The sequence below is a fragment of the Girardinichthys multiradiatus genome, chromosome 3 (assembly GCF_021462225.1).
Source record: "Girardinichthys multiradiatus isolate DD_20200921_A chromosome 3, DD_fGirMul_XY1, whole genome shotgun sequence".
NCBI lineage: Eukaryota > Metazoa > Chordata > Actinopteri > Cyprinodontiformes > Goodeidae > Girardinichthys > Girardinichthys multiradiatus.
The window spans coordinates 46,904,318-46,918,890 of NC_061796.1; the positions used below are offsets into that span (position 1 = coordinate 46,904,318).

Below are 14,573 nucleotides of genomic sequence, written 5' to 3' on the forward strand. Positions count from 1 at the left end.
CAAGCAACAAAGGGTCATTAGCGATGCTGGTAGAGAGTCACTGAGAACTTCTAATGGACGCCAACGTCAGCTAGCGCACCAGGAGGGACGTTAGTACAACGATGCCGACTGCGGGCATAATTACATTTTTTTACATCAAGATTTCCAGCCACTAAATAATCCTCTCTTCCACGTTGTTTGTCTTTTAAAACTATTGGAACATGAAATCCTAAGGATACTTTTAGTTGCATCAGTTTTGACCTTATAGGCAACAGAATTAATAAAGTCAAAAGAAAATCTTCTGCTAATAGAAAAGGAAATAAACAGAAGCAAAGCAGGTGGTTTAAAAATGTAGATGGTTCTTATTTTTTAGATACTTTTTGTCATAATTTGTCTGAAATCATTATTTACCCATCCATTATTTTTCTGTAGTTGGTGGAGCTTTTTGTTCTCCAGAAAATCAGCCATGTTATCTGACAGCACCCAACAGCTTACAAGCCTCAGGGTTACGTCACGCGTCACCCTGCTTCTAAGGGTCCTGGCCTTTTGTTTCTGCAGTTGCCTGGCTGGGACACCATCAAAGGTGAAGAGGGAAACCACCATCCCCCAGTTAAAGTGACCAACCCCACCAAGTTCTCTATCATATTCCTGAGGCTGGAGCTGAGGTTCGTCCCACTATGCTGCATGAAGGCATGCAGACATGCTTCCATGTGTTTATGTACACTGCTCAAAAAAACAAAGGGAACACTTAAACAACACAATATAACTCCAAGTAAATCAAATTTCTGTGAAATCAAACTGTCCACTTAGGAAGCAACACTGATTGACAATCAATTTCACATCTTGTTGTTCAAATGGAAAAGACAACAGGGGGAAATCTTTGGTGATTATCAAGACACTCAATAAAGGAGTGGTTCTGCAGGTGGGGACCACAGACCACTTCTCAGTACCGATGATTTCTGGTTGATGTTTTGGTCACTTTTGAATGTTGGTGGTGCTTTCACACTCGTGGTAGCATGAGACGGACTCTACAACCCACACAAGTGGCTCAAGTAGTGCAGCTCATCCAGGATGGCACATCAATACCAGCTGTGGCAAGAAGGTTTGCTGTGTCTGTCAGCGTAGTGTCCAGAACCTGGAGGTGCTACCAGGTGACAGGCCAGTCCACCAGGAGATGTGGAGGAGGCCGTAGGAGGGCAACAACCCAGCAGCAGGACCGCTACCTCCGCCTTTGTGCAAGGAGGAACAGGAGGAGCACTGCCAGAGCCCTGCAAAATGACCTCCAGCAGGCCACAAATGGGTGTTGTGCTCACAGCCCAACACCGTGCAGGACACTTGGCATTTGCCAGAGAACACCAGGATTGGTAAATTCACCACTGGCGCCCTGTGATCTTCACAGATGAAAGCAGGTTCACACTGAGAACATGTGACAGACGTGACAGAGTCTGGAGACACCGTGGAGAGTGATCTGCTGCCTGCAACATCCTTCAGCAAGACCGGTTTGGCAGTGGGTCTGTAATGGTGTGGGGTGGGGTGGCATTTCTTTCCATGTGCTCTCCAGTGGTAGCCTTACTGCCATTAGGTACCGAGATGAGATCCTCAGACCGCTTGTGAGACCATATGCTGGTGCGGTTGGCCCTGGGTTCCTCCTAATGCAGTACGATGCTAGACCTCATATTTCATTCATCCAGATCTAGGATGTGTTATTTGAGTGTTCCCTTTATTTTATTTTTTTCAGCAGTGCATACAGTACAGACCAAATATTTGGACACACCTTCTCATTTAAAGAGTTTTCTTTATTTTCATGACTATGAATATTGTAGCTTCACACTGAAGGCATCAAAACTATGAATTAACACATGTGGAATTATATACTGAACAAAAAAGCGTGAAACAACTGAAAATATGTCTTATATTCTAGGTTCTTCAAAGTAGCCACCTTTTGCTTTGATTACTGCTCCGCACACTCTTGGTATTCTGTTGATGAGCTTCAAGAGGTAGTCACCTGAAATGGTTTTCACTTCACAGGTGTGCCCTATCAGGTTTAATAAGTGGGATTTCAAGCCTTATAAATGGGGTTGGGACCATCAGTTGTATTGTGCAGGAGGTGGATACAGTACACAGCTGATAGTCCTACTGAATAGACTGTTAGAATTTGTATTATGGCAAGAAAAAAGCAGCTAAGTAAAGAAAAACGAGTGGCCATCATTACTTAAGAAATGAAGGTCAGTCAGTCCGAACAATTGGGAAAACTTTGAAAGTGTCCCCAAGTGCAGTCGCAAAAACCATCAAGCGCTACAAAGAAACTGGCTCACATGAGGACCGCCCCAGGAAAGGAAGACCAAGAGTCACCTCTGCTGCGGACAATAAGTTCATCCGAGTCACCAGCCTCAGAAATCGCAGGTTAACAGCAGCTCAGATTAGAGAACAGGTCAATGCCACACAGTTCTAGCAGCAGACACATCTCTAGAACAACTGTTAAGAGGAGACTGTGTGAATCAGGCCTTCATGGTAAAATAGCTGCTAGGAAACCACTGCTGAGGACAGGCAACAAGCAGAAGAGACTTGTTTGGGCTAAAGAACACAAGGAATGGACATTAGACCCGTGGAAATCTGTGCTTTGGTCTGATGAGTCCAAGTTTGAGATCTTTGGTTCCAACCACCGTGTCTTTGTGCGGCGCAGAAGAGGTGAACGGATGGACTCTACATGCCTGGTTCCCACCGTGAAGCATGGAGGAGGAGGTGTGATGGTGTCCACTGACAGGTGGAGGCTGGGACGTTGAGCTGGGTGAGCTTCTGGTGGAGGATGTCTGGTATGATGGTGTTGACGGCCGAGCTGAAGTCTACAAACAGGATCCTGGCGTATGTCCCTGGGTGGTCGAGGTGTTGCAGGATGAAGTGTAGACCTAAGTTAACAGCATCATCTGCCGACCTGTTTGCTCGGTAAGCAAACTGCAGGAGGTCCAGCTGGGGGCCTGTGATGTCCTTCAGGTGCTTCAACACCAGCCGCTCAAAGGATTTAATGACCACAGACGTCAGGGCTACAGGCCTGTATTCATTTAATCTTAGGATGGTGGGTTTCTTGGGAACCGGGATGATGGTGGATCGTTTGAGGCAGGAGGGGACCTCACATTTCTCCAGTGATTTGTTGAAGATCCTTGTGAAGATCGGAGTGAGTTGATTTGCACAGGCTTTCAGGCATGATGGGGAGACATTATCAGGTCCTCCAACTTTCTTTGTTTTCATGCGCTGAAAGAGACTGTTTACATCTTCCTCGGAGATCTTTAGTGCAGGCAGAGGATCTGATGGTGGGGTGTTGGTTGCTTTATGGGAGGAATTTGTTCCTGAATGGGATGTGGAGGAGATGATTTGAGGTGTGAATGGCTTCTTGTCATGTCTGCAGTAGAAACCATTCAGACGGTTGGCCAGGAGACGACTCTGTTCAGGATCAATGGGGGGGCTCCTGTAGGCAGTCAGGTTTCTCAGACCGGTCCATACAGCTGAAGTGTCACCAGTAGAAAGGATGTTCTTAAGCTTCTTACTGTAGCTTCTCTTGGCTGCTTTGATCTCCTTTGTTAGTTTGTTCCTGGCCTGCTTGTACCACGCCCAATCTCCACTGCTGTGAGCTTCTTTCTTTTCCCTGCGCAGATTCCTGAGATGTGGAGTAAACCATGGCTTGTTATTCCCAAAGGTGCAGAAGGTCTTGGTCTGCTCACACATGTCCTCACAGAAACTGATGTATGATGTCACCACATCAGTTAGTTGGTTTAAGTCAGTGGCTGAAGTTTCAAAAACAGTCCAGTCTGTGCATTCAATGCAGGCCTGTAGCATCTGCTTTGATTCCTCAGTCCACTTCTTAACAGTGTGAACCTTGGGTTTGGAAGCTCTTAGTCTCTGTCTGTAGGTTGGGATGAGGAGGATTGGATAATGATCTGAAAAACCCAGAGCAGCCCTGGTAACAGCATGATACGAGTCCTTTAAAGCTGTGTAACAATGGTCCTGTGTGTTTTTGTCTCTGGTGGGACACTTAATATGCTGTCTGTATTGGGGGAGTTCATTTGAGAGGTTTGCTCTGTTAAAATCTCGCGGTATTACGAAGAAAGAGTTCGTGTATTTTTTCTCTACGTCTGTAATCAGCTCAGCAAGATGTTTTTCCTCAGCAGAAGTGCAGCCATGTGGTGGAAAATATGAACCAATTATTATAAACGAGGAAAACTCTCTCGGTGAATAAAATGGTTTACAGATTATGAAAAATGACTCCAGATCCGGGCTACATGTTTTTCCCAGCACTTTTACGTCTCTGCACCAACCTTCATTTATATAAAAGCAGATTCTGCCTCCTCGCCTCTTCCCTGATAGCTCCGCGCTGCGATCCGCTCTGAGCAGCTGGAAGTCCGGCATCAGCAGTGCGTGGTCCGGGATGTTTTCACTCAGCCATGTCTCGGTGAAGCAGAGAACCGCTGATCCGCGGAGTTCCGTGTTTTTACCGGTGAGAAGAAGCAGCTCGTCCATCTTGACATTTGCCAGGTGGATTGAAGGCAATGGTGTGCGAAGTCCTCTTTTGCGGAGTTTTACCAGCGCGCCAGCACGCTTTCCTCTCCGCCGCTTTCGGCGCAGTATCCCGTATAGAGCCGCAGCTCCGGTGTCCAGGAGCTTAGTGAACCTCGGATCGATGAAAGATGGTGAAAAAATCCCAAGAGAGGACTCTCTGATGTTGAGAAGTTCCTCTCTACTGAATGACACCACAGAACTGTGGCTCGAAAAACATAAAAACAGAGAGAGCAAAGCTTCGAGGCTGCCATATATATATATATATATATATATATATGGTCAGTCAGTCATTTTCTACCGCTTATTCCATAGTGGGTCACGGGGGAGCTGGTGCCTATCTCCAGCAGTCTATGGGCGAGAGGCAGGGTTCACCCTGGACAGGTCGCCAGTCCATTGCAGGGCAACACACATACAACCATTCACACACTCATTCATACACCTAAGGTCAATTTAGAGTGACCAATTAACCTAACAAGCATGTGAGAACCTACGCATGCACAGGGAGAACATGCAAACTCCATGCAGAAAGACCCCTGGCTGGGAAACAAACCCATGACCTTCTTGCTGCAAGGCAACAGTGCCACCAACTGCGCCACCGTGCAGCCTATATATATATACATATATATATATATATATATATGGCGGACGAACAGCTGCTACACCTGAGACACTTTGTGGATTTCTGAGGAGGAAACAGCAGCGATGGTTTGCGGAGGATTCGTTTGCACCAAGAACGCGCTTTCTGTGCTAAACGTTGTTTATATATATATATATATATATATATATATACACACCGTCCAGTACACCAGTCCCACTGCTCGTTTACGGAAATTCCTAATCAGCCAATCACATGGCAGCAACTCAATGCATTTAGGCATGTAGACATGGTCAAAGCGATCTGCTGCAGTTCAAACCGAGCATCAGAATGGGGAAGAAAGGTGATTTAAGTGACTTTGAATGTGGCATGGTTGTTGGTGCCAGACAGGCTGGTCTGAGTATTTCAGAAACTGCTGATCTACTGGGATTTTCACTCACTGCCATCTCTTGTGTTTACAGGGAATGTCCCAAAAAAGTGAAAATATCCAGTGAGCAGCAGTTCTGTGGGCGCAAATGCCTTGTTGATGCCAGAGGTCAGAAGATAATGGCCAGACAGGTTCGAGCTGATAGAAAGGCAACAATAACTCAAATAACCACTCGTTACAACCAAGGCATGCAGAAGAGCATCTCTGAACAACACGTCGAACCTTGAGGCAGATGGGCTACAGCAGCAGAAGACCACACCGGGTGCTACTCCTGTCAGCTAAGAACAGGAAAATGAGGCTACAAGTCACACAGGCTCACCAAAATTGGACAATAGAAGATTAGAAAAACGTTGCCTGGTCTGATGCGACATTCAGATGTTAGGGTCCGAATTTGTCGTCAACAACATGAAAGCATGGATCCATCCTGCCTTGTATCAACGGTTCAGGCTGGTGGTGGTGGTGTAATGGTGTGGGGGATATTTTCTTGGCACACTTTGGGCCCCTTAGTACCAACTGAGCATCGTATCAACGCCACAGGCTACCTGAGTATTGTTGCTGACCATGTCCTTCCCTTTATGACCACAGTGTGCCCATCTCCTGATGGTTACTTCCAGCAGGATAACGTGCCATGTCATAAAGCACGATTCATCTCAGACTGACCTGACAATGAGTTCACTGTACTGAAATGGCCTCCACAGTCCCCAGATCTTAATCCAATAGATTGAGATGTGGTGAAACGGGAGATTTGTATCATGGATGCAGCTGACAAATCTGCAGCATCTGTGTGATGCCATCATGTCAATATGGACCAAACTCTCTGAGGAATGTTTCCAGTACCTTGTTGAATCTATGCTACGAAGGATTAAGGCAGTTCTGAAGGCAAAAGGGGTCCAACCCGGTACTAGCAAGGTGTACCTAATAACGTCATTTCACTTCAGCTTGCTTGTTTTCTTTCCCCAGTCAAAAAACTGACATTGAAATTGGAAACCAAAACACAACACAGAAATATTAAGGATTTATGAATAAAAAACAATGTTTAATTGAATAAAATGGTGAAGCTGAATGTTCAAAACACAAATGTTCTACACTCTAAAAGTTCATAGATGCAAGCACCAACAGTCTGAGCATACAAGAATGAGACAGAAATACTCAACTATATGAAGTCATAAGCATTTTTACATAGAGAATAGTCTTTGAAGTCCATGTATTTATACTTTCTTGCTCTCCCAAGACAATTTTATTACTATTGTTTCTTGTATTGCCAAAGGTTTTACTTTAAACTGGGGGAATAATGATACAATTCACAATGTGAACTCTGTAAAAATATAGCAAAGATGGCAACAAACTAGATGTTTCCAATAATTTATAGTTTACTGATCTTAACTGTTTCAAGCATCCTCCTTAGTCTTTTTTTATGCTGCAGAAAGCCATTCTGCTCTACATTATCAATGAAAAGTCCCCACAGCATGGACTACCGAAGACTTTAGTAGAGTCATTGCAGACAGGTCTAACCCATCCACCAGTTGCCTCCAACTGTTTGTGGTTTCTGAACCATCTTTTCTTTTTGGCAAGTTTATCCATAGTTGTTTGTCTTTTGTTGAGGCTAGGCAAAACAGAAAGGAACATTTTCAAGGAGTTGTGTATTACACCTAACAGCTGACATGCATGAAACACATGGTGGGTAAATGCCATGTCAGTGGAAAAAATATCTATTGGCTGTTCCAAAAAATGCTAGAAGTTACTAAATGATATCACCTAATTTGCATAAATGACAATGTGCATGTAAGTGTAATAAGAGCTGTAGGGGGGAGAAAATGATAATTGTGGAAGACTAAAAAACATTAAATATATATTTTTTAATTATTTTCTTAACGTCACATAACCTCCCTCCTTTATTTGGGCTGGCACAAGGGACTGGCACTTGCAGAGATTTTCCTTTTTTTAATTGATTTTAGTTTCTGCAGTGCAGTTTGTTCCTGATCTTATGGTCCACTTGAAAAACTTTAGCAACAGTAACCCAGTTACTAGTGGATCTGTGAATATATGATTAATTTGCATTGTGGACATGGAGGGATGAAGATCTCCTACCCTGACTGCAGCTGGAAGGGACTGCTGCATGAAAACTGGGTCGCCTGTGATTGCTCTAAGGCAGAACATCCCGCATGCTGAGAAGAGCAAGAATTATACATACTTCTACAGATTAGTTGTTAGGCATCTTTTTGAAAAAGAGAAACTTGAGGGATGCAGGAAGTGACCAGAGAACACACCGCCATAACCTCAGAGTAGAAATCAAAACCTTTTGTATTTATTAAGTAGAAATTAACCGGATGTATTAACATACACGTGCTTTTATGTTATTCTGATGTAACTATATAAGTTATTACATTTGCAGTATAATTGTATAAACTAAATTTAATCATTTTACAATCTGATATGTATTTAAATGATTCATTGGATCAGTCTTTCCACTGGGTTTTTACATCCTGCAGCATCACTGCGGTCGGATGCTGTTCTTAAAGCTTTGAGGAATGCCTCATCAGATCTGGACCTGGAGATCCCTGTTTATTAAATCAATAAAGTTTTAAACATTTTTCTCTATCAGAACAACCTCAACCTGATACTGAAATAAGTGCAAACTGCTCCAATCTACAGAAATTGATGCGTGGAACTGTTGGAGGTTCCTTTCTGATTACAGTTTGTGTGCAGCTAATGCAACATGCTGATATTCACGGTGAGGCTTTGATGAGAAACAGAAAAATGAGGAAGAAGAAAGGAGATGTTCTACTCAGCACAGAAACACTGAGAAATCAGACCACAATCCACACCCAGGATGCAAAGGTTCAGTGAATGTGGTGTTGAAGGTGTGGAGGTGGATCAGTGAGTCCAAGGAGACTCTGTAGAAGGACAGAGTGCCAGCAGGATGGTCCACATACACTGCTACTCTGTTAGAGATGGTGGAGGAGGATGGAGAGGAGAAGAAGTAAGAAAAAGGGGATAAATAAGAGGGCGAGGTGGTGGGGGAGGAGGAGGAGGAAGAGGAGGAAATGGGTGTTTGTATCTTATTGTGACAATAAGAGTAACTGCCATTATTGGAACACTTCAGACTCCATGAGTGATCATTAACTGCAAACACAGCATCGTCACTGGCTCCCTTCCTTCTGATTCGTCTGTAACTGGCAGATATAGCAACCTCTCCTTTACATTCAACCTCCCAGTAACAGCGACCAGTCAGCTCATTTTGACACAGTAACTGTGGCCAGACATCAAATCTGTCTGGATGATCAGGATACGACTGTTCCTCCTCCACACGTGTCACCTTCCTGTTGTCATCAGACAGCCGGAGTTTGCCGTTCACTGTGTTTGTGTCGATTGTGAGCTGACAGAAATCTGATGGAGAGAACAAACACAATCAGCTTGCAGTTCTTGTTCATTCATTCACACTTTGATAATGACTCCATAAAAGCTGATGTTATTGTTCAAATGAAAAACACTCACACTTTCTCAGACCTGGTACCAACCATCGGTCTCCATTATGCTCCACCCTATAATGAGGAGGAGGATCAGACCATCAGTTTATATCAGCCTCAATAATCCACACCTCACTTGAAACGTTTAAGGACAATCACGTCTTCTATAAACAGAGGCTATTTTACTACTTACTACTCATTAAAATTGGTCCATAAACTACAAAATATAAGTTCACCAATCTCCTGGTCCAGTTGTTCCTTTACTCTCTGAAATAAAACTATGCCTTACCAACTGTAAGCATCTATTATTAAATTATTATTTTAATTCTTGGTGATTTTAACTTTCACAGTGATGCCTCTGCCTCTAGTCTTTAGTGTTTCTGGAAATAAATCTAAGTTTGGATTTAGTTTTGTCTTTTGGGCTAAACATCAACAATTTACATGTCGGAGGGGTTCAAAAGAGTGACCACAGCAGCATTTTCTTTAAAGTCCAAACTAATGATGATCGTCTTCCTCCCAAATAAAATCAGAAACATACATTATACATCATTTAGCACTGAAATGTCGCGCAGATTCACAACAAATGTCTCAAGACATGTAACATAGTTTATATACAGAGGTATAAAGTTAATTCAGTTCAGTCATAAAGGCAAGTACATTCATTCCAGTTCAATCCTAGTTATTAAACAATGCAGTCAAGTTGAGCTTATTTTTGAAATTTCTAAGAAGGTTTTCTATCTAAGGAAACCCAGCAGACTGCATCAAGTTACTAACTTCTTAACATTCACTCATCCAAAGCATGCATGTAGTGACAGTGGAGAGGAAACCTCCCTTTTAACAGGAAGAAACCTCCAGCAGAACCAGGACCTGGCTCAGTGTGAGTGGCCATCTGCCACGACCGACTGGAGGTTTGAGAGTAGCACTGTTCCAGGAGCACTTTCTATGTTATGGATGTGTTAGGGAAGTGTTAATGGCAGCAGCTCCGTTTGTGGCCTCACCTAGAAGAGTGACATCAGAAAAGCTCGGGGCCATTTGTAAAATGTCTAGGATCTATCTCAATATATCACAAAAATACTTTTGGTAAACCTGAACTGTGAGTATTTGGCTACCTCAGAAAATAGGGATGCTAGTCTATTTTAGAAGCATAGAGCAAAAGTTTAGGTAATGACTAAAATACAAGAGATTTTTTTTATCTGATTCTCCTCTATCTGGAGGTATGTGGTTGGTCTTTCCATACCTGAGGGTTTCAAGTCTCCACTGTGCATCCCCCAATCCAGCCGACAGCAGCTTCATGCCTGATTCTTCCGGATGGTTGTATGTCAGGTCCAACTCTTTCAGATGGGAGGGGTTGGAGCTCAGAGCTGATGCCAGAGAAGCACAGCCTTCCTCTGAGATCAGGCAGCCTGATAGGCTGCAAGGAAAAGAAAGTATACGGCATAGCCCCAGATGAAATACACAGCTCCAGATTAAAGTACAACCCAGATTTCAGTTTTCTGGTAGTAAAGGAAATCTAAACAAGTAAAGACATCGCTCAATAAGACAGTATCGGAATTTACAGAAATACAAAAAAGGCAGTGTGAAGAAACAAAGGAAATTGATGAAAAGCTGCTTGAAATGATTTAGAACGAGCAGCAGCTGCCTGTAACAAGCAGATATTCAGATATAATTTGGATAAAATTTGTACAGGCTATGGACATCACCTGAGAACCTCTAGTTTGCAGTTTGGACTCTCCAGTCCAGCACATAGAAGCTTGACTCCTGAATCCTGCAGGTTGTTGTTACTCAGGTCCAGTTCTCTGAGACTAGAGGACTGGGAGCTGAGAACTGAAGCAAGAGCTTTGCAGCTTGTCTCTGAGAGGTTACAGCCACTCAGTCTGAGGACACAATGTTGAGGAAAAATAAAGTTAATGATTCGTCTTTTTACTCTGACCATAAATTAAGCATTTTTAGTATCAAAAATGACACTTTGTGAGATATTATAGGGAGCGGTGTGCACTAACATAGCTCTGTTGGAGGCTTTGACCACAGCCAACAGCTTCAGAAGAACATCATCTGAAGCAGAGTATTTCTTCAGGTCAAACACATCTAGATGTTTATCTGATGACAGTAAGATGAAGATCAGAGCTGACCATTGAGCAGGAGACAGTTTATCTGTGGAGAGACTTCCTGATCTCAGAGACTGTTGGATCTCCTCCTCAAGAGAATGATCATTAAGTTCATTCAGGCAGTGGAACAGATTGATGCTTTTCTCCACAGTAAGATCCTCATTGATCTTGTCCTTGATGTATTTGACTGTTTCTTGGTTCGTCTTTGTGTTAGTTCCTCTCTGCAACATCAGACCTTGTAGCAGACTCTGATTGGTCTGCAGTGAAAGTCCCAGGAGGAAGCGAAGGAACAAGTCTAGGTGTCCGTTTGGAAACTCTAGGGCCTTGTTTACTGCTCTCTGATAAAAGCTTGCTGGCTCAACCTTTTTTCTAAACAGAAAGAACCACCACAACCAAAGGAAATTCTGTCTTTCTTCCATCAGGTTGACACCAGAGTTGATGAAGGTCAGATGAACATGAAGAGCAGCCAGAAACTCCTGAACACTCAGGTGGACGAAGCAGAACACCTTGTCCTGGTACAGCCCTCTCTCCTCTTTAAATATCTCTGTAAACACTCCTGAGTAAACTGAGGCTGCTCTGATATCGATGCCACACTCTGTCAGGTCTGATTCATAGAAGATCAGGTTTCCTTTCTGCAGCTGATCAAAAGCCAGTTTTCCCAGAGACTCAATCATCTTCCTGCTCTCTGGACTCCAGTCTGAATCTGTTGCATCTCCACCATCATACTTGACCTTCTTTACTTTGAACTGAACCAGCAGGAAGTGGATGTACATCTCAGTGAGCATCTTTGGCAGCTCTCCTCCCTCTCTGGTCTCCAACACATCCTCCAGAACCGTAGCAGTGATCCAGCAGAAGACTGGGATGTGGCACATGATGTGGAGGCTTCTTGATGTCTTCATGTGGGAGATGATCCTGCTGGCCTTCTCCTCCTTATCACTGAATCTCTTCCTGAAATACTCCTCCTTCTGTGGGTCAGTGAACCCTCTGACCTCTGTCACCATGCCAACACACTCAGGAGGAATCTGATTGGCTGCTGCAGGTCGTGTGGTTATCCAGAGGAGAGCAGAGGGAAGTAGTTTCCCCCTGATGAGGTTTGTCAGCAGAACATCCACTGAGGTGGACTCTGTAACATCAGTCAGGATCTCCTTGTTGTGGAAGTCCAAAGGAAGTCGACTCTCATCCAGACCATCAAAGATGAACAGAACCTGGAAGTGTTCAAAGCTGCAGATTTCTTTGGTTTCAGTAAAGAAGTGATGAACAAGGTCCACCAAGCTGAACTTTTTCTCTTTCAGCACATTCAGCTCTCTGAAGGTGAATGGAAATATGAACTGGATGTTCTGGTGGGCTTTGTCTTCAGCCCAGTCCAGAGTGAACTTCTGGGTTAAGACTGTTTTCCCAATGCCAGCCACTCCCTTTGTCATCACTGTTCTGATTGGTTGATCTCTTCCAGGTGGGACTTTAAAGATGTCTTCTTGTCTGATGGTTGTTTCTGGTCTGTGTGGTTTCCTGGATGCTGTTTCAATCTGTCTGACCTCATGTTCATCATTGACCTCTCCAGTCCCTCCCTCTGTGATGTAGAGCTCTGTGTAGATCTGGTTCAGAAGAGTTGGACCTCCTGCTTTAGCGATCCCCTCAAACACACACTGGAACCTCTTCTTCAGAGATGTTTTATGTTTAGGCTCACAAACAGCAGCACGATGTTCTGAATTAACACAACAGAATTAGCATAATTAGTAAATAAACATTTATGCCTCTTAAACACAGAGTATCCAAATGCAGGACCTTGCAAAGGTATTCAATCATCTTGAACATTTTTGAAACTTGTCACCTTACAACCAAAAACTTCCAATGTTTTTTTAGGATTTAATATGAAAAACATATTTAGCAAATAAATGTGAAATGGAAAAACACATGTTTTAAATATTTTATAAAAAAAACTGTTGCATTTACCCTTATTTACTCTGATTCCCCAAAATAAAATCCAATGTAAGCATTCACTTCAAGAATTTACCAGGTTAGTAAATGGAGCCCACCTGTGTGTAATTTAACCCCAATATACCTGCATACCTAATATACCTTCTAAAACAGCATCCTAAACTTTGAACTTCTACCAGATCTCTGTTCACTCCATCATCTGAACATGGAGACAGGATGGACCAACTGCAGTCCTACCAAGACATGAACGTCCACCTAAACTGACAGGCTGGGCAAGGAGAGCATTGATCAGAGAAGCTGCAAAGAGATCCATGGTTTTACAGGAGCTTCAGAGATCCATAAGTCAGGTAGGACAATCACAAACACAACCAACAATTGTGTTTGCTCCAATCTGGCTTTCATGGAAGAGTGGCAAAAAGAAGGACATTGTTGAAGGAAAGCCAGAAGAAATCATTTTTGCAGTTTGTCGTGAGTTATGTAGAGCAGTGCCTTTGAACCCTGGTCCTCCAGACACTCTGTCCTGCTTGTTTTAGATGTTTCTCTGCTTTAAAACACCTGATTGAGATGACTGCAGTTCAGCAACGCCCTGTTAATCAGCTGTCCGTTGAAATCAGGTGTGGTGAAGCAGGGAAACATCTAAAATATGCAGGACAGTGGACCTTAAGTACCAAGGCTAAAAACTGTGATGTAGAGGACAGAACATGTTTGAGAAGGTGTTCTGGTCAAATGAGAACAAAATGAAACTTTTTGACCTACACGCAGAACATTATGTGTAACAGAGGACTAACATTGCACATTGTCCCCTGAATGCACCCTCCTCATGGTAACATTTGGTGTTGGCTACATCATGCAGTGTGAATACTTTTCCTCAGCTGGGACAGGGAAACTAGCCAAAGTTTATGACCAGATGGATGGAACTACATACAGTGCAACTGTTAGAAGCTACAACGACCCTTCACATACCGCCAGAGCTGTTATGGAGAGCTTTACCTTAAAACATATGCATGTATTAGAATGGCCCAGTCAAAGTAACTGGTCTGGAAAAAAAAAAGCTCAACAAGGCATTGATTCAGTGGAGCAGAGCTCAAGTATATAAATATACTTGTACTGGGTCCCAGCACCAAATCAATTAGTTCTGGATGTCCAATTACTTCCATGGCTGCAGGTGTGGAGAACCTTGACAGGCCCACAGAGTCCTGACCTCAACCTTCCTGAGCAACTTTGGGATGAATCGGAGTGGGGGCTGTAGTTCTGGTTTTTCCTCTAACTATGAACACACTCCTAAACATAGGAAGATGTTTACAGAATAGTTAAAGTTGTTACTGCTGCCAACGGTGGTCCATCAACAAACTGGACCTTATAGATTGAGAATAGGATGTCATCAGAGTTCATGTACATTTAAATGTACATGTACGTTTGGTGTATATATACAGGGGCTGACTGGCCATCGGGAGCACCAGGATAGGAGGGGCGGAACCAGAGAATGTGAGAAATTCAGTTGAAATTAAGAAAAT

The 14,573-nt window shown here is 43.3% G+C and overlaps 1 protein-coding gene across 3 annotated transcripts in view; it reads right to left on the minus strand.

Annotated features, from left to right (window-relative positions):
- Positions 1-7,835: 7,835 nt before the first annotated feature.
- LOC124865590 (protein NLRC3-like) overlaps positions 7,836-14,573 on the minus strand; it is a 14,138-nt gene continuing 7,400 nt past the window's right edge. For all 3 annotated transcript variants that reach the window (XM_047360800.1, XM_047360802.1, XM_047360801.1), the window contains 5 exons: positions 11,020-12,826; positions 10,720-10,893; positions 10,257-10,430; positions 9,048-9,094; positions 7,836-8,939 (listed from right to left, as the gene is read on the minus strand). In XM_047360800.1, coding sequence (XP_047216756.1) covers positions 8,338-8,939; positions 9,048-9,094; positions 10,257-10,430; positions 10,720-10,893; positions 11,020-12,826 — 2,804 coding nt within the window. In that variant the 3' untranslated portion in view covers positions 7,836-8,337. The remainder of the gene's footprint in view (positions 8,940-9,047; positions 9,095-10,256; positions 10,431-10,719; positions 10,894-11,019; positions 12,827-14,573) is intronic.